Raw genomic sequence first — 18,651 nt, 5'->3', positions numbered from 1 at the left:
GCTCGATCGGTTCATTTCCTCCTATAACCAACATGATACTTTTCCGACGACGCACTCACATAGCTACGCGTACACCATCCCAGATTTCCTCAAAACTCCATTCGCCATACTCGTCTTCGTTTCCATAGTCTACCGCCACTGGTATTTCATTCGTTGCCTGCTCCTCCGAATCTTGGCCAGCCATCTCCTGAAGTGACTCCTGGTTTACTATCTTCATCAGGGATGATTACTTTTGGTTGTTCAACTGGGAAGACAATTGCTTCCGTAAAAATGTCAGCATTTTTTTTAGTCGGCACATAATATGGCTCACTTGTACTCACTTAATTGCTGCAAAACCCAGATGTACTCATTCGTTTTCTCATTGGTGACAGAGCACAATGCGACTCTCCCAGTGCCCAGGTTATTATCCACTGTTACGATATTCACCAATTGCAATCGGAATTTATGTGACTTATATTTCTTTACAGCATAAATCGCAGTTTTCCCATCGAGATCCCGAGTATACGCATCTATAAATCGCCACGCGTATCGAGCAAACTTTCTAACCTTCTCAATTGGAATGGTGTCCAGAATTTCTGGAACCCTGGCTCGCAGTACCGTTTTGCATTCATTCCTTGCTCGTCGCTTCGCCTCTCCCCAAATTCTTTCAATGAAATTGCACTCGCAGTGAAATTTCGGATACATGGAAAAAATATGCGGTGTGGCACCTAAAGCAATTTCCAGTTTGGAAGGCTGAGATAAGAAGTCAGGCTGTTGAGATAGCCGATGCATTGCACAACAAGCAGGTTGTCTTCTTGGATCAATCTGCCCCAGCATATTCTTGCAGTCCAATTTCATATCCTCAATCCACAATTTTCTCTCCTCCAGTATCGTTCAACTGCCCTTTCTCATTCCTCGCTTACGAACAATTGGGTAGTCATTTGGATATATGATGTCTTGTTTGACAATGTGTCCGTCACACTCAAACCAACTGGCCGAATAAACGCCTTTGCTGGTCGATCACTGAGCGCCAATTTTTGGATAGTCAGTGCATCATCTGGAAGCGCCTGGTGGTTTGAGCTTTGATCAAACAAAACAAACCGACACAACCCGGATGTAACTTCTCGAACACTTCAACAGCTGTTTCCAGTTGTCTGACCAGATCATCAGATTTCCAATAGGCATCTCTATTCTTTCCGGACTCCTTGATCACTCTGACTATTGCAGATTCTAGCTGAAGCGATCCGTGACAAGGGCAATAAAAATCCGACACCATTTCCTGTACCTTGGCCTTTTTTCTTGATAATATATTCATTCTCAGCTGTCCGCGGGGTCTTGACGTCGTCGTTACAATTAATTGCACTCGTCATGAGTAACCAGTACAATTTCGACTTGGCCTGGTTGCAGCACCGGCATGATAACATTGCCACAGTTTTCGCCATCAAAATCTTTCATTTGCGTTCTGAACTGCATCATCCTGGACGCGCAGTCTTTGCGGTATGCAACGACATCGTCTTTCATGTCCATAATAGTATACATCCTGCTGATGATATCGTTTGTCGAAACCCCTAGATATCGGATGCCGATCGTTAATCCAATGGTTGGTCTGCCCAATTGTCCAGTACTCCTCGGGAATATAACATTCTCATATTCCTTCAACCATGACTGCTGACCTACTATTCAGCGGAGTCGTCCTGAAAAACTCCATGCATTTGTTCTTTACATCTTCATCTCTCAATAATGATGTCCACTTTACATGCTTCCCTCGGATGGAGTCCGGCATGAGCGTCTCTGTTTCTCAGTAATGGCTTACACATTTCTTTGTGAGCCCCTTCAAAAAATCTATATCGAGCGAATAGTTTTCTTAGGTATTCCTTGTTGCAAGTCTGTGAAGTAAATCAGAAGTACAGCTAATTGAACTGCTTCAAACTCGGTCAAGTCCTTCTGCTGCTGTTTTATATTGAATTTTTCGATAAGACCGGGTACATCAATGTTTTTTAATCTGATGTTCCTCATCATTACATCTATACGACAATGAAGTATTAGTAATTATATTTGTAGTGTATCGTAAAAATTCCACACAAGATGAACTCGTGTCATTACTCTCATTATCCGCTGATCTCTTTCCATTATTTGTGATACTGCTTGTCGACGAAAAATATGTGGTGAGAGGCTTTACACCTGCAATCCGCTCTTGCTTTTTGGGACCCTCGTTCTTGAACTGCCCCTACGCTTTGCGGGGCCCTTCAACTTTTTCTCCCTTCTTTGTCATACCGTAGCATAGCTAAGATGTTCAAAGTTTGCATCATCTCGGAGTCGAATGAATGCATATTCTTCTATTCGACATCACTATCAATATCTTCGAAGTTCTCTGCCGCCGTTTCCATGGCGTGCTACGCCTCTGATTCAGGGTTCAGAGAGGCATGCTGATATTGACATTGGCCCGGCCTTCAGAAACTTCCTCCGAATATTTTCCGAGCTTGCTAAAGACCTTTTAGATCGAGCCGGCATTCTGATGTCAGGCGAAAAGTGGATAATAGCGAATAACACGTAACCTTATGTTCTATATAATCGTTGACGCGACGCGACAGGTTGATTTTGATGGCGACGCGTTGTCTTGCAATACATAACTGTGAATTACTATTTTGATTATGACATAATCGTCACGGCACTGGTACTATTATCCAATACATGTGTCATTAAACCTTAGTTTTTGTCATTACCTGAAGTTTCATAGTGAGCCGTTCGCCATAGTAAACCACCTTTGTACCCGCCCACAGAGTACAAAGCATAACTCTTGCATTTCCAATTATGTTAAGAGCGATAAAACTAAGTTCTATTAATTCTAGCTTTTTAAAGATCGTGATATATTCTATTGGGTGATTTATTATGATTTGCTGTAGTTGATGTCTTTTTTGGTGAAGTCGGCGGTACGAGGGCTCAAAAATTCATCCACTACACGAAATGCACATACCAAGGCAAGAAGCCACATATATACACAGGGCAACTAACAAGAGTCGCCCGTTAGTTATTTAATTTTTTTTATTTTCCAAGTATTATTTTTATTTTATTTCGTATTTCTTAATTATAAATCTGATAATAAATTTTTGTTCTTATGATCCAGGCAGTCGATCAGAGTAATAATAGAATCGGGCACGAAATGTGGAAACCGTAACAATAACAACAGCTTATATATCCTGAATATAAACTGATCCATTACGTATATTAGACCAGCTTATCTGCAGAGCCAGGTGAGCCGGGTTCATATGTATGGATCGCCACAGAACTTCGCCTTGGTACAGAAGCCTATTAGCGCGGATATTCCAATCAACACCTTTGTCATAAAACTTGCGAAGAGACGCAACATTTGTCGCGAAACCAGGAATATAAGCGACGTGCTCGAGAGAGATAGGCCTCGGACCATTAGGACCTTTGACGTGGATATTAACTCGCCCATATCCTTCAATGGAGCACTCCGTATCACCGGCGACAACTACTGTATCGGTATCTGGTCGATGAAAATCTTCAAAGCGAGAGATGTCATTAAAGATGTGCATAGGAGATCCTGAATCTAGGATGACGCTGTTGATGAGGCAATAGTTATTAATCGAGAAGGAACCGGAGCTGGCCGACTCTTTGATGACACCGGAGACGGTGAATGAGAGAGCAGGTGGACCGTTAGTGTGCTCTTTGCCGTCCTTGTCCGCGAGCTTCGGCTGGTCAAGAACCTTCTGGGTCGCATCCATTTTAATACCTTCGATTTTAGTCTTCAGTTGGGGGTCTTTCTCTAAGGCTTCCTTTATCCTTGCTTCGATTGCTGGATCGGGTTGCCAGCCTGGCTTCCTCGACGATTCAACGAGATACCATCATTTTCGGTAAGAGTGATTTTTTCCGCAGAGGCATGATTTCTTTGTATTAGTGGCATTCTCACTCTCACGACCTTGTAAAGTGATAGCAAAAGATCCAGTCTTCTCGTATGACGCATCTGCCTTTCTCTTTCGCCAATCGTTCCGAAAATATTCGGCGATGTCAATCCATCTGGAATTTGTCCCCCTTTTCGTTGAAGCAAATTGTAGAAGCCTAAAGCAACGTGAAATATAACAATGAAGTGAGATCACTGTAGAATCTTGCAGAGCCACTCCATCAGATAATTCCTTGATACTACATAATCACTCGTACTTTATTTCCCCTCCTATTCCTTCTTCGCCTTCCTCCGCCTCCTCTGGACGATGCTTGGATTGATCGAGAAGGTCCAGGCTGGCTCTGGGAGGAGATACCGGAGAGGACGATGGACCAATAGATATCAAAGATGAATCCCCAACATCATCAGGTCCAAGATCAGGAATCTCTTCTTCCGAGTCTTTGTCCAAATCTTCCCAATCTATATCACCAGCAGCACCAGCCATGCCTGCTACACGTTGAAGGAACCACTGCATCTCAAGTAGTTGGAAACTCGGTAGTGGTTTTGTTGTTGGATCATTGGTATGCAGCTCGAAAAACTGGCCAGATGTGATACGTTTGTCTGCGTAGTATAACAAGGCTCTAGCTGAATCGAAAGCTCCATCATTCTGATCAAGGTGCTCGGTAGAAAAAGGCGTGGTCAAGAGACTCATTGTTGCTTGAATGTCCGTTTGTTTTTTCTGCCAAAAGAACTGGACTTTTAAAGTCATATTATCATTCGACACAGAAATTGGTTTAAGGGCAAACGCTCCTCTGGCCCACATGTCGTGTGCGGTACGTGATAATGTAATGAGGTTATATGTTTTCTCTTCGCCCATTTCGTGTAGGCCCTTTGGGAAAAGCTCTAATTCCCAAGCAGCAATCTTTTGCTCGGGCCAAAAGATCTTCAATTGGTCCCAAAATATATGCCGCTCCCCTAACCCTGACATTTCCTTGTATTTTATCGAATGAAATGGATATATGTGAGCACCTTCTCTCGATGGGTCTCCAGTAAGAACACAGCGAAAATTGTCCCTTTCATCGGCTAAGTCCCGGGCTAGCCTGTTTCGAGCTAACGCAGGTGAACCAGCATCGCTTCCAGGTGAATGTAACGTCTTCTGTTTCTTAGCCGGTGGGGTAGTTATAGGAGATGACGAGTCCAAATTCAAGGGCATCGATTTTTTTGGTGTCGAGTCCTGTGACGACGGCTTAGGAGGCTGGGGGCTCCCTATAAAGTTATTTCGTTAGAGCAAGGAAAAGATTTACGAAGGAATACAAGATTATATCACTTACAGTATCGTACCATTGTGCGGCTTCGTGCAGCAAAGACCCGAACGATCGCGGGAGAGATGGAAGCAACCTTGACCAATTTCTTAAGTGCCTCGAGATGACACACTTGGCAGGAAGCCCAAAAGTACGGGGGCACATCGCCTATCGTCTCTTGGAGGAGCTTAAGTTGGGCTACTCGTTCTGCGCTGGGAATGTTGAAGTCCTCCATAGCTTTAGAGAGGATACACAGGCTTTGGTGAATAAACGCTCCCGAGCTATGAGAAAGAGGAAGGTGCGGTGCACTAGCGGCGGCATTGTACGAATCCTAAAAGAATCACCGACTGATGACGAGAGTACAAATCTACATAAAAGAGGGGGGTTGGCCCTACCCCTGCCCTCGTACTCACCGTACCGAGGCACACGGGGCAACTACCGACTATACCCTTTTCGGATTTCTCTGCAAATGTCTGCCTCTATTCCTAACCACGAAAAGCATGTAAATATTTACTCGAGCGCGTAATGGAACGTTCGTTGAGAGACATAAAATCGAAATTATTTTGTTGCTTCGAAAAGCTCATGTACCACAATTCCAGCACTCTTTCTCATCTACCCTAAAATACACAACGGACCATATTACAGCAGGAGCACCATCCAGTGGCTCTTTTAATCTATGCCTGGCCATGGTATTGGATTCAGCGGAACAAGCCGAAGTCGTGAATGCATATGTTCAACACAACGGGCTGGGGCGGATGTGGGCGGATATGTATCCGCCTTTATATCCACCTTTCAACAGCATCGCGGATATCCGCCAAATCCGCCATTCGCCTTTAAAAATTGGCAAAATTCAACATGATATATTTAATTTCTTTAAAAATTATGCAAAATACATTTAACAAATTTCCTACTTGGACTCGCAGTTGTCGCAGGTAGCAAACTACTTTGTCGGTCATCCCCGCGACATGTGAATATGTACGCAAGTGCCAGAATAACTTATCGTCGGTCGACGTTGGATAGATTGATGATACTGTGCGAGTTCTTGCATTCGTGACTAACATTCTTGAAATTTATGTTCAGGGGTTCGGCTATAGCCGCGGTCATGTCGGTATATTCCGAATCGTCCTGAGCGTACGAGGGAGTCGGTCTCGTCCGACACCTTGAGTGCTCGGCTTTTGGGTCATTGTAATGAGCATGTTTAATTGACTTGTTTGTCCTTGATTAAAAAATTTTAATTGGCTGGATAGGTTGTGCAATAGAAACTGGAAAATTAGAATCCTTGAAGAATTCCTTCATGCCTTAATAATCCATATTCAACAAGCTGTCCAAATCGTATTCTAACTTAACTGCCTCCAAATCAACAATTCAAAAAATGGATCGCATGAACACTCGTCGAAACAGGCCTAATTACTTCTTGCTTAATGAACGACCGACTCGATAGTTATCAAAATGTTACTCTGGAGAAAGATATCCTTCCGTCTGAATCAGCATCACAAATCCAGCAGCCTCATTTTGACTCGTTGGTAGAGATAGAGACACAGGTAGAGGAGTCCTCGACCATTCGAACGGAATCCTTGACCAGTCTGGCTCCATTACAAGAACCTCTCCGGAATGCCCGAATTTCAGAAACTAAATCTACTAAGTGGCCATGGACGTACTTTGAAATATCCGGATTCGAAAATCCTTAGATTGTTAAGAAAAGCAACAAAAGGAAGTTGATCGATAGAGAAATCCGATGCGCGGTCTTGGACAATGAAACAGGAGAAAAATGTGATTGGAAGACCACGGATTCAAAGCAACAAGCCTCTACTAGCAATATTAGATTGATCATCTCCGCAAGCAGCATTCTATAGACTCTCCTGACAAACCGGAAGAATCAAAAAGAGCAGAATCTAGTATATTATCTTTCATAAAGGGAAGGAGAGACTTACACATCAACAACTTCTAGAGACGAATATTCTGCGCTAGATAGTCGCTGAAAAACAACCTTTTACAACCTTGGAGTCGCCAGCGTTCCAACAAATCTTTCATGATATGCCGGGAATCAGGCTCCCTTTCGCCAGCCGTCATGTTGTTAGACAACGGTTGGCCGATCAGTTCGCAGCCCAGCGCGTACAATTGAACGAGGAACTATCCGAAAGATGCACGACAATTGCTATCTCTCTGGACGTCTGGACGAGCAAAAATAACCTACCAATTCTTGGCACGATTGGTCATTGGCTTACTCCAGATTTCAATATCAAGAGAGAGCATTGGACTTCAAGGAACTCCATGGATCGCACAGTGGCGAAAATTTGGCGGCAGGAGTTGCGGAAACGCTGGAAGAACTTCATCTTGAGCGCAAACTAATTGCGATTACTGGAGATAATGCCAGTAATAATGAAAAGATGATTTTTGTGCTGTATGAAAATCTCCAGAAAAAATTCGGTTCTTCTCTCCGGTTTCGGGGGTTGGAGAGCTATGTCCGATGTCTCGCACATATCCTGAATCTGATCGTCAAAGACATCCTATCCGCTCTGAAATCCGGGACAGCAGCTGAAGCTTTTTCTGCGTGTGACATGTTGAGCGGTCAAGATTCCCGGTACCTTGAGAATCAAGGAGCCCTGGCGAAACTTCGCATGCTCGCCGTCTGGATTAATCGCAGCCATCAGAGAAGACAAAAGTGGAAAGAAGTTTGCCACTTCCTTGATCTTCCTGATAAATTTATCGAATATGACAATGATACTAGATGGAATTCAACCTACCGCATGCTTGCCGACGGTCTACAGGCCGAAGTCCAAATTAACAAATACTTGGAGCATCAAGTAGAGCTTCCTTTGCCGTCATTTACAGATAATGATTGGGAACGACTGAGGCAAATCCACACCATTCTTTCGAAGTTCAATGAGCTAACTCTGTTTTGGTTTCTACAAAGAAGCCGCAGATTAGTCTCACGGTTCCGATTTACTATGAACTTCATGATCTACTCCATGATGCTTCGGAACGACGCGGAAGCTTTTCAAAAATAGACATGGACATCGCAGTGGCAGTGAAAACCGGCATGAAGAAGTACAAAAAGTATTACTCGATCATGGACGAGATCGATACTTACTATACGGCTCTTGTTTTGGACCCGCGTGTCGGGACCTCATTCGGCAGGAGTTGAGAGGGATGATGATGCTGGTCATTTAATTCTAGAGGCAATACGACTGGGACTCCATCGAGGGTACAATATTACCGATGTGGATTCCCGTCAAACGGATCAATTTTTAGCAGATAACCCAGGCTGGCAAACAAATCAACTGGATTGACGGATTGATTGAATTGACGGACAACCCAATCGGGCCGACTTTAGCAAATCAATCAATCAATTCGAAGAGCCGGTTGATTGATGAAATTGACGGATTAAGGGTTCAGGGATCACTTCAGCCTCGGAACCGGGCCAGAACGCCGAGTCCGTTGTATCGGTTGACGGGTGCCTCAAGGCGTACGGCCTCATCTGGCATGTCCTACCTGCCTTTGAATTCCTTCTTGATAAGCTTGAAAAGGCCAAGAAAGAAGAGGTCGAAAATAGCTACACAATTCACTGGCAGGCTGCAGTTAACTCTGCCTGCGGCCTACTTGATAAGTACTACCAACGGCTAGAAGATTGTCCGGCTTATTAGCTGCCGTTGCCCTCCACCCGAGGTACTGGTGGCGATACTTTGAGACGAAGTGGTCAACCCGGGAATCGTGGATTACTGACGCGAGGGCAGCGGTCTAACGACTATGGAATTCTGAATACAAGAAGCGACCGATCAGTAATCAACTGACTACCTTCCGGCAGTTGCAGTCCAAACCTTCATTCGTGAGCCCATTTGATCAATATTCCGATACCGTGGGCCCACCATTGATGCCGGACCTCTACGAGCCCAAAGTCCTCCCCGATGACGAGTACGAGGGTTGGCAGCTTAGCACGGCTACTACAGATATTGATGTGGAGGACCCGTTGGAATACTGGTACAACAAGAGGTCAGAATACCCTCGTCTTTGTCAAATGGCCGTGGATATTTTATCTATCCCTCCCATGTCGGCTGAATGCGAGAGGCTCTTCTCGTCAAGTGGCCTCAGGGTGACGCCTCTACGGTCACGGCTTGAAGCAACAACAATCGGGTTAGCACAGACGGTACGGTCGTGGTTGAAGGCCGGGGTCATTCACGATAGCGTTATGGACGCTCCGGACATCGACACCAAGAATCATCGTGAAGAAGGGTCAGACCCGGTCAGGGACGACTTCAACGAGGAATCAGGCGGCGATACCGGCGCAGTGAGTCCGCCGGAGGATGGCGATGGCGAGGTCGAAATCGAGGTCGAGGTTGTTACACTGTACGACTAAGTGCTGTATCAATTGTCAATTCAATTCAATTCAATTCAATTCAATTCAATTCAATTCAATTCAATCAATTCAATCGGGGCCCTCGGTTGGTCAATCCAACTGGCCATCACGGTAGATAACCACCAACCAATTCAATCGGACCTCCCGGTTGATTGAATTGAATTGTTTGCCAGCCTGAGATAACCTCGGTTATAGCGACCCGGAGCTTCGGATGCTGCGAAAGCTAGAGCCTCAAAGCCAATCTTTTGTGTCCGACATAGATAGGTACTTCGAGACCCCAAAGGCAGTTGTGACGGCAAAGAACCCGAACTGGCTGTGCGACTGGTGGCGGAAGCACAAAGATGAATATCCACAGATGGCTATGGCGGCGAGAGACTACTTAGCCATTCCTGCCTCTGAAGTCTCTGTTGAGAGGATGTTCAATGCTGGTAGAGACATTCTAGGGGTAAGCCGATTTGCGATGAAGGGCGAAACTATGAGAATGTTAATGTTGCTGGATAGCACGGAAAAAAATTGTAATAATTTGACCTATTCTGATGTTAGGACTTCTCTGTATATGCGATTGTTTGCGGAGGATGTTAGATAAATTTTTAAATTTAATTAGAGAGTAACTTATACCAAATATCCGCCATATCCGCCAAAATGGCGGATCGGATATCCGCCTCTCTGAGGGTTGGCGGATTTGTATCCGCCATCTGTATCCCCCAATCGAAAGTATGGAGGATACGTATCTGCGGCGATATCCGATCCGCCAAATCCGCCTATCGGGCAACAGCCCTGATTGCAACCTTCTCAATTTACCGCTTATCAATCAAGTTACCAATTAAGCTACTCGTCTGGCTTCCACATACCTTAAAAGGTTATAACCGCAGTGTAGTTGATATTTCACGGCCAGTGTCTTTCCTGAGACCAGCCATCCTCATTGGCACGCCTTCGGTAACGCAAACGCACATGGTGTCGCTGCTCACTGCCTCGCCAAAACTCGACTTCGACCGGCTTCACCGCAAAGACGGTCCAATCGGACGAGATTATCGAAGGATCAGCATCAATTCGCTGACGCTGCAATTCCAGTCCGTGATCGAATTCGAGATCGCTCAACAGGACGTCGCTCTGACGGTGAAGCGCTGCTGCGCGGGACCCTACAGGCCTTGCAAGAAAATCTGCCTGACTGGCGGCTGGCCTATCGTCGACAGCAAAGCCTCTGATGCGAACCTGTCTACCAATAGGCTGCCAGTAAAATGTCAAAGCAACGTTCGGATTGGCCGAGATCTGTCGGCCCTTCTGGCTTGACTTCGTAATGGCGAAATGCCATCCATGCTCGTCGAGATTTTTTTGGATAAGAACTCACGCATCCGGACAACCATTTTGGTCGACCATCGACAGCGTCATTGCATGTGGCTCTTGAATTCCTGAATTGATCGCTTTCTGCAGCCACGACGAGAAGAGAACTATCGGGCTCTCTGGGTATCTGAAGGATCGAACGGTAGGAATGGCCCTGCCAACGCCTTCAGTTTTCGAAGGCTTTCTCTCATGGTTAATACCGGCAATTGGTCGTTGTCAGTGTAGATACGTCCGCAAACGGATCAGGTTGGTGACTTCTCCAGCTGAAAGGGCTTAGCTGTAATACAGAGCACTTAAAGCTTGTGCTCACTTCGGAGACTTGTCGAATTGAGTGCTTACTGTGGTGAGGAGTCCAAGTGAGGAGTCCACGCCATTGTTTTTGAGGTAATCCCATTGATTACTCACGCATGAGCACTCAGAAGCTTATTTGAAGCATGCAGCACTCAAGAACGTCGTCTAGGTATGACGAGAAAACAAATATGACGTATACGGACTTGCGCAATCTGTCGTTCTGCATAGTCGTCTTCCTTTAATATAATTGAAAGTCGCTTCGCTGTTTTGCCAACTGCATTGAGACTGCAACCCTTCGACGAACCCAAATGGGTCTAGTCGGCCCTAGTTCATAGTTAATTACCGGAACGTCGTGCCAGCAATGTGCGTTAATTGTGGAATTGGACTGGCTAGCGGTGATGTTATTCCTTTTCTCAGTAAGTACCTGATCTCTGGGCTTTAACACAGACAATCCGGGTGGCACCAGTGAAGTGCACAATCGTGATCAGGAATAATTCGCGACAAGTTGGCCACAGCGTTTTCAATATCTTGTCAAGTGGGGCGGCTAGCCTACTATATCCAAAACGTGGTTTATTCGGGAAGGACTTGGTCCTTGGCTGTCTGCCGACATGAACGTAGGCGGGATTGAAATAACTCTCGTGCTCTAGCTATGGAATCTATAGTGTGGAAGCCCTCCATGGAACCAGTTATGAGCTCATTTCCGGTCTAAGTCCTTTAATATCGTTTGAATTTAGGGACGGATACGAATAACGAATTTATTCGTAATTAATCGCTATTCGAATACGAATTCCGCGGTGGAGGGTTCTGCTTTGGCCAGACGATGGAAACGAAGATGAGTAGGACAAAGGGATTTTTGAGGAAATGCGGGATGGTGTACGCATGGTTATGTGAGTGCGTCGGCGGACAAGCATCATGTTGGTTATAGGAGGAAATGAACCGATCGAGAATTGAAAAATTGATGTCGCTATGCAGTGGCGGTGAACACTCACTTCGAATGAGTAAGATGGTCGCAACTCGGAAAGTGCGGTTATGAAAGTTTGCATCTTTATTGGCATTTTATATAGGAGAACTAGTTATCGGTATTGCGTTACTAGCATGTTGTTTGGATATTATTTATAAATTACGGTGCATCTTAATTTTTAATTATATAATAACAATACTTTTGAAGCTGCTCTACTAGTCGCCACAATGCAACAGTAGCGATACTGCATGTTGAATACTTCCTAGTTTCGACACTAGCGCCGATGACCGAGTCCGAGACAAGCGACGCGCATAGTAAATCAGGGCGTGACCGGAGCCAACGGTGACTTAGAGTTTGATGGACCCCTGAATCAGGTACCTAACAACCGCATGGCGTTCTCAAGGCGACTTCCTTCACACGTGACGTTAGGACATAGGCGGGTCGGAATGGAATAGAAAATGTCGTTTGCGCTCTTCTTACGTTTATGCCCTATCCTATTGCAGACTAGCAAAGGAAATGCGTCCAATTGCATTGTTTCTCTCAAGCGAGCATCGGATATTTATCCTATAAGCACTTCTCAGATGCTAGGAATTGTGTATATATAGACTTTTGAATACCCTTGGAAATGAGACTTGTTTGAACAACTAGTTCACGGCCTTCCGCTAACCCCTATACTTCCATTACGCACTATCTCTCCTACTTTTGAACAGGTTCCACTATAAATTTTTTAAGTCAGATCGTCAGGCCGTAAACGACTAGGCTGTTTCTTGTGCCGACGTAGACCATGCCGTTGGCCACTGTTGGCACAGCGAATTTGACCACAGACCCCAAGTTGTCGCCGCTTATCTGACCGCTGTTCCACAACTCGGCGGCGAAGGTGCTGGCATCATAGGCGTGGATCTGGTTGGCCTTGCGGTCCATGACCCAAACGATGCCCGCAGTTGCACCGTTAGCCGAGACGATCACCGAACCAGGAAAATCGCCAAAGTCGCTGATGGCGGTCTGCGAAGTGATAATCAAGGCTGTTTTGGTGGAGTTGATGACGTAGGCGCTAGCGCGGTTACTCTGGCCGCTGACCAAGTAGATGGTACCGTTGTAGAAAGCGGCGGTGCTGAGCACAGCCCCAATCTGCACCGGCGGCGTTCTGTGGCCACTGGAGTTGAGCACGGCATTGAGCACGTTGTCGTCGGTGGAATTGAAGCCTCCTAGGTTATCGCGATCGATCAAATAAATCTTGCCTTCCTTGCCGCCGGCGATCATCAGGTGCGGATGGCTGCCGTTGCCCGCCGAGTCAGGGAGCAGCACCGGCCCGCCCGCGCCGAAGTCCAAGTCAGATAGGTCCAGACTGACTACGTTGTAAGGCATAAAGTAGTCAGTGACTTTCAGACCCCAGCCGTTGGGATTCTGGTTCAGGGCATTTGTGGTCGAGTCAGCAACCACCTTGACCAAGGAATTCTCATAGTTTGCGTTGGCCGGGAAGCCGTTGGAATCCAGTGTGGGAGCACCGCCGTTACCGTTGCCGGAAGCGAAGTAGAAGGCACTGCCATCAGACTCGAAAACGAGCCGGCCGCCGCTCTCCCAGATGCCTGCCAGACCGTTATTGGGCGAGGTGTTCAGGACGCCCGTGAGTTGGAACCCCGTAGAGCCCTTCACGTCAGCGACGTTCCAGGCCATGATCCAGCCGTGGTAGGGGCCGTTGTCGCTGTGTGAGGCCCATTGCACGTAGACATTGTCCATGACCAGGCTGAGCGCGCACCTCTGATTCTGGCGCAGGGCGTTGAACTGTACGATGCGCTTTCCGGTACCGGCGGGGTCGATGATACTACCGTCACCGTCGCCGTAGACATAGATCTGCGTGTTGTTAGTTTCCTTTCCCAATGGGGTACACCACCAAAGGCAACACAAACTTAGGAAGTTGTTCGCATTGCAGGTGGCGGTGTCGCCAATCAGGAACGGAGTGGCCGCGTCTGTGCCATCGGCAATGTTGATGGCGTGCAGGCGCTGCACGAAGTGAGTAATGCCACCGATTATTTCCTTCGTCTTGGGAACGACATAGAGAAGGTTTGACGCTGAGTCGATGACTGGCGTGCCGGTGATGCCAATTTCGGGTGAGATTGTGCTGCTGTCAACGTCGTAGGCGGCGACGGGGACGATTTCGGTGGCATTGAGGGTGTTATTCACGTTGCCGCCGGGATTGGTCGTGTCCAGGAACGTGCGCTTCCACAGGACCGCCCCGCCGGCGACGGCAGCGTCAATAGCATAGAGACTGTCATGCTCAGTGGCGACGAAGACGACGTCGTGGAGGCCCGTCGCACCGGCATTGGTGTTGACACCCGCGGTGATAGTGACATCAGTATAGATCAGAGGCTCGGCGTAGACCGCCCCGTCCACCGGGGTGGTGTACAGCTTGCCGAACGAGGTGGTATTGACATTTGCTGGATTGAGGAGGATCTCCTTGGAGTTTACACCGCTGCTGGCAGTGTCATAGTGATAGGTGAGTACATCGATTTTCTCCATCGTATTGCACCTTTTCGGTCAGTGATGAAACTCGACAAGAGGCGAAGGACAGGCGATAGAACAGAGTCGTGGTGAGAAGGGACCTGAGCAAGAAATGTTTGTGTGGTGCGGCTGATGGACTTGATGGGACTTATTTATACTCAATCCCACTTGAGCAGGTCCGAGATGAGTACGTCATGTGAGGAACAAGCCAAGTGCTTTGTGCAACGAACTGTTTTGTAATTCTGCATGAATGTCCGAGCGTAGCCTTATTTTTATGCGTGTCCTGCAGACCAGTGCAAGAAATGGCGATTCATGGGTCGAACCCCGCGATTGGATATTTCCACACATCTGGGAAGAGCGCCGAGCCAAGCCAGGCGTTGCTTCTTTTGTCGCGCATCCGGATGACTCCAACGGGTATATCGTAACCAGAGAGGAAATACCATGTGACTCAATTCACATATTTAAGCCGCAGACGCAATGACCAACCGTGCATCTTCGTGTTCTCGGATTCGAAGTTACACGAGCCTAGCTCACGTCGCAGCACGTCATACACGTAACTTCTCGACCTCATCATACACGCCCAAACATTTCACTATTTATCCTCAAATGCGAATGCCCAAGAATAAAACGCACTTGGATTCGTCGTCGCCACGCCAGTGTGAATACAGCAACGGCGGCGTGAGAAGATGAATCATGTGCAGGAATGATATTGTGGGGTTTGGTCCGTGCATTGGCTTTGCGACTACTTGCGCACGTTCGTGCATGAAATTAAGGGTAAAGTTTTGCCTCTTTGGGACTAGCTTAATTATTCCACTGTGCTTAATTACAATTTACGTGCGGACACTTAACGATCAGATTAAGGCCACAAAGCAAGCAATAGCTAAGTAATATTTTGTCGTATACAAGCCTGTTTGTCATATACTTTTCCGTACCCATAAACCCGATCAATGAGGACTGTCTTGCCTTCGACTGGCAGCTTTTCCGCATTTCTTAGTTAGCAAAAGTTAGGAAACCGCGCGACACTGTCACTCTTGTGTAACGGGGCTAGACCGGACTGGACCGGGCTGGGCAGTATGCAAATTCGAGATTACAAGACTTCTTGCTTTGCTTGACAGCAACCTTATTATGTCTTTCAGGCGCCTAGGCCAAGTAAGGGTTGCCAAGCCAATAACTGGTAGACAAGACAAACAATCCCAGACGAAACAACCAAACAAGCAAATAAACTATGCGTCCCGGTACCGCCCTTGCCCAAGCAAATGAAAGTAGTCACTTGATTGCCTTGCCACTCCCACGGGCCTGGCAGAGAGAAAATCATCCACCAAATCACACCGCCCATGGAGTAGCTGCTAGCGTTTGACCTTCTCTCTAAGCATAGGCAATTTATTGCCTTCTGAATTCTTGGTAGTGTGCGGCATGGGCGGGAGTGTTTGACCTCGGTGCGAACTGGACGAGAACTGAGGGTCTTGGCGCAGTAAGCTCGTACGCGCCGAATCCAGCAAGTACAGTCCTCACTTACAGGAGTTGTACACCTGCCTTTGGTGTGCCGAATCCGGGTTCCGCCATGCCGGTACTTCATTGCGCGGTTCAATCAGTGGTTGATGCGGCAACGGTTATGGCTGGACACGATATCGTCTATCGTATCGCCGAGATTCCACGTGATCCTCATTGCAGTAATGAAAGGGCCCTGATATTAGAAGCCTAAGTAAGTAGTAAATTAAGTGCACGCCAAAGTCCGCAGCATAGATATTTACGGGTTACAAAGAGCATATTAATATTCCGCCCTCCTTGTTAACCTCGAACCCTATTATTTATAGTGTTAAGTTAATCTCGGTATTTATCTTGGCGCATTATTACCTTAGCTGGCGATATCGTAACGTATTTTACACGATATGGCGATGCGATATCGCAAAGTCGGCGTTTAAAAAGGCGATAATATTGTCAGGCTTTTCTGGCAGGTGATACGATATGTGATATGGGCAACCCCGGCGATATTGTATCGTGTCCAGCCCTAGAGAGGCTCTTTAATGGGGGAGAGACCTGCTGGAAGTGAGAGGATATTGATGCTGCTACGGGGTGTACATAGGTGTCAGCAGCAGGCTAGAACAGTGCGTCAGCGCGTTTTGTGGTTTGCGTCTTATGTTTTGTGCTTCTGCTTGTGTTGGAACCGTAATAAACTACGAGCACTTGTGTGTTTCAGGGTTTCAGGGGTTGCAATAAATATGCGAATAACGAATATTCGGAGCAGAGCTACGAAAAATAATAATCTCGTGCGGCCGCTGCCATTCGCGGATATTCATCTTTATGCGTCGTCCACCAAGAGAGAAAGCTGTTCCTCTCATTTGTCACAGACTGGTCTACCATTACAGATTTATCTCCAAAGTAACGTCTAGTCGCGTGTCCAGGGAATGTGACACTGCTTCAGTAGTTGACCATTGACTCTACTCTACCCACGGATAGTCAAAATAGACGGTAATCACTGGAATATAATAGAATGAAAACGGGAGAAGGGACCACCCTTACCCTATTCGCCTCACGGCGTGCGGCTGTTTATTTTGGCCGTTGGGTGCCGAAACGGCGAGAAAGCTGCTGTTGTTGAGGGCAGTACGAAGCATGCCAGGGAGGCGTGAAATTACTATGTACTTGTAGTGGAAATTTAAGGATATTACGAATAATTTATTCGCATTGGTAAGCAAGAACCTTCAATTATTCGCATTTGCCCTAGTTGGTCAACCGCTTGTCAGGTAACCGATCCGCGGTTTGGAGGATGGTCGGAGCGATCAGGTCTAGAGATGAGTACTGGTTAGCTGAGGGCTCATGGTAATTGCTTGCTTTATACTTTGCTTGTTCGTTGTTCCTTGTGCTCTTTGGGCTTCCTACCGACTAAAGTGCGACAGATATATATAACTACGTAATAGCTGTCTACAGTGTTGGACATGAACGCGGATGCAAAGGCTGGAAGGGACGGGTATAAGAAGAGACCGTTCTAGTTCTTTTGCATAGTGAATAATCTATTCTAAGATACTCTACTTCTGCTCTCCGCCGTCGAGATTAGTGTTTTTGCCTGCGCAACCGCCAGGTCCTCACAGCAGATCGGCAGGTCCGGTCCACACCTAACACTCGGTCTCTGTGGCTTTAGTGTCGTGCTGTCGGCCAGTTCGACTCTGATGTTGCCTTTGGTTTTCGACATCCAATCCCTCTTTTCTACAAACGCCCAATCAGCAAAGATATGAGATACCCCGGAGTCGATCTCTGCCAAAAGCAGACTCACATTGCCTGTGTTCAATTCTCCAGCCTTCGCGGTGTGCCGTTGAGTGCGAGTTATAGCCAGGATTGTATGCAACGGCAGATGCCTTCCAATGACACAAAGGACTTACAACTCCCAATGGGTCTCCCCAATCAGAAAGACGCAACTGGCATGATGTGCGACTGTCTGTGATTGTCCGCCTCAGGGAGCCGCTCAATGATTCGTGGATTATTACACAGCATATTATTGATCAACATGAAGAGCTCCATCTTGACAGTATCAACCTCTATCCGAGAGATAAGAGCCGCTGCTTGCCTCCCTGTCACCATTACTGGCTAGAGGTAATGCGACGTTCAAGAGCGAAGAAACTCCTCAGCTTCCCCGCGGCGTCCTAGAGCCAAGGTCTGCTCACCTTCCCCGCAGCGTTCCAGAGCTCAGATCTCCCGACCTTGCCAGCGTAATGTAGAAGCCATACCTAAGTCAGTAGGCTAACTTCAAAACGAGTTTCCCTAATCGTATCATTGCTCATTGCTTTTGATTTGGCTTTTTTTAGCCCTGCACACCAGACTTACACGCTCCCAAATTTGAGGGTTCGAAAAATGCCTGCCAGCCACCACAGAACTTAAAATATGGTAGCTTTACCCCGCATCGCAATATCTACACTGCATGGTAGCTAGTCGACTAAATCAATCGGACTCCGCATCTTGTTGGATTTGGCATGTGGAAACGACTGCGGGGTCTTCTCTAATCACTATTCTCACGGACGCCGCAGGCCTGGTC

The 18,651-nt window shown here is 46.8% G+C and overlaps 6 protein-coding genes across 6 annotated transcripts; 2 read left to right on the top strand and 4 right to left on the bottom strand.

Annotated features, from left to right (window-relative positions):
* Positions 1 to 3,003: 3,003 nt before the first annotated feature.
* V1508DRAFT_463615 (uncharacterized protein) lies at positions 3,004 to 3,725 on the bottom strand (the record flags this gene model as incomplete). The annotated part of the gene is made up of 1 exon (XM_066942874.1): positions 3,004 to 3,725. One exon carries the CDS (start codon positions 3,723 to 3,725, stop codon positions 3,168 to 3,170), a length of 558 nt encoding a protein of 185 aa, XP_066793913.1. The 3' UTR covers positions 3,004 to 3,167.
* A 129-nt stretch (positions 3,726 to 3,854) lies between these two features.
* Positions 3,855 to 5,465, bottom strand: V1508DRAFT_441274 (uncharacterized protein). The gene is made up of 2 exons (XM_066942285.1): positions 5,212 to 5,465; positions 3,855 to 5,146 (listed from the first exon to the last, which is right to left on the bottom strand). The coding sequence occupies exons 1-2, from the start codon at positions 5,414 to 5,416 to the stop codon at positions 4,149 to 4,151; spliced, it is 1,203 nt and encodes a 400-aa protein (XP_066793912.1). The 5' UTR covers positions 5,417 to 5,465; the 3' UTR covers positions 3,855 to 4,148.
* Positions 5,466 to 6,576: 1,111 nt separating this feature from the next.
* V1508DRAFT_423220 (uncharacterized protein) lies at positions 6,577 to 7,130 on the top strand. The gene is made up of 2 exons (XM_066941140.1): positions 6,577 to 6,987; positions 7,113 to 7,130. The coding sequence occupies exon 1, from the start codon at positions 6,603 to 6,605 to the stop codon at positions 6,867 to 6,869; it is 267 nt and encodes an 88-aa protein (XP_066793911.1). The 5' UTR covers positions 6,577 to 6,602; the 3' UTR covers positions 6,870 to 6,987; positions 7,113 to 7,130.
* Positions 7,131 to 7,724: 594 nt separating this feature from the next.
* V1508DRAFT_423215 (uncharacterized protein) lies at positions 7,725 to 8,720 on the top strand. The gene is made up of 3 exons (XM_066941139.1): positions 7,725 to 8,083; positions 8,110 to 8,203; positions 8,228 to 8,720. Exons 1-3 carry the CDS (start codon positions 7,740 to 7,742, stop codon positions 8,324 to 8,326), a joined length of 537 nt encoding a protein of 178 aa, XP_066793910.1. The 5' UTR covers positions 7,725 to 7,739; the 3' UTR covers positions 8,327 to 8,720.
* A 1,700-nt stretch (positions 8,721 to 10,420) lies between these two features.
* Positions 10,421 to 10,879, bottom strand: V1508DRAFT_358948 (pyridoxamine 5'-phosphate oxidase; the record flags this gene model as incomplete). Its single annotated transcript, XM_066937085.1, has 1 exon — positions 10,421 to 10,879. A coding segment is annotated over one exon (459 nt), but the record flags the coding sequence as incomplete, so codon positions are not given.
* A 1,855-nt stretch (positions 10,880 to 12,734) lies between these two features.
* V1508DRAFT_423205 (pyrrolo-quinoline quinone) lies at positions 12,735 to 14,731 on the bottom strand. Its single transcript, XM_066941138.1, has one exon. The coding sequence runs from the start codon at positions 14,643 to 14,645 to the stop codon at positions 12,861 to 12,863; it is 1,785 nt and encodes a 594-aa protein (XP_066793908.1). The 5' UTR covers positions 14,646 to 14,731; the 3' UTR covers positions 12,735 to 12,860.
* Positions 14,732 to 18,651: the final 3,920 nt, after the last annotated feature.

The sequence above is a fragment of the Lipomyces doorenjongii genome (assembly GCF_038497915.1).
Source record: "Lipomyces doorenjongii strain NRRL Y-27504 unplaced genomic scaffold V1508scaffold_56, whole genome shotgun sequence".
In the NCBI taxonomy this organism is placed as follows: domain Eukaryota; kingdom Fungi; phylum Ascomycota; class Lipomycetes; order Lipomycetales; family Lipomycetaceae; genus Lipomyces; species Lipomyces doorenjongii.
Note: the sequence above shows the minus strand (reverse complement) of the source record. Positions and strands in the feature narration are given on the sequence as shown.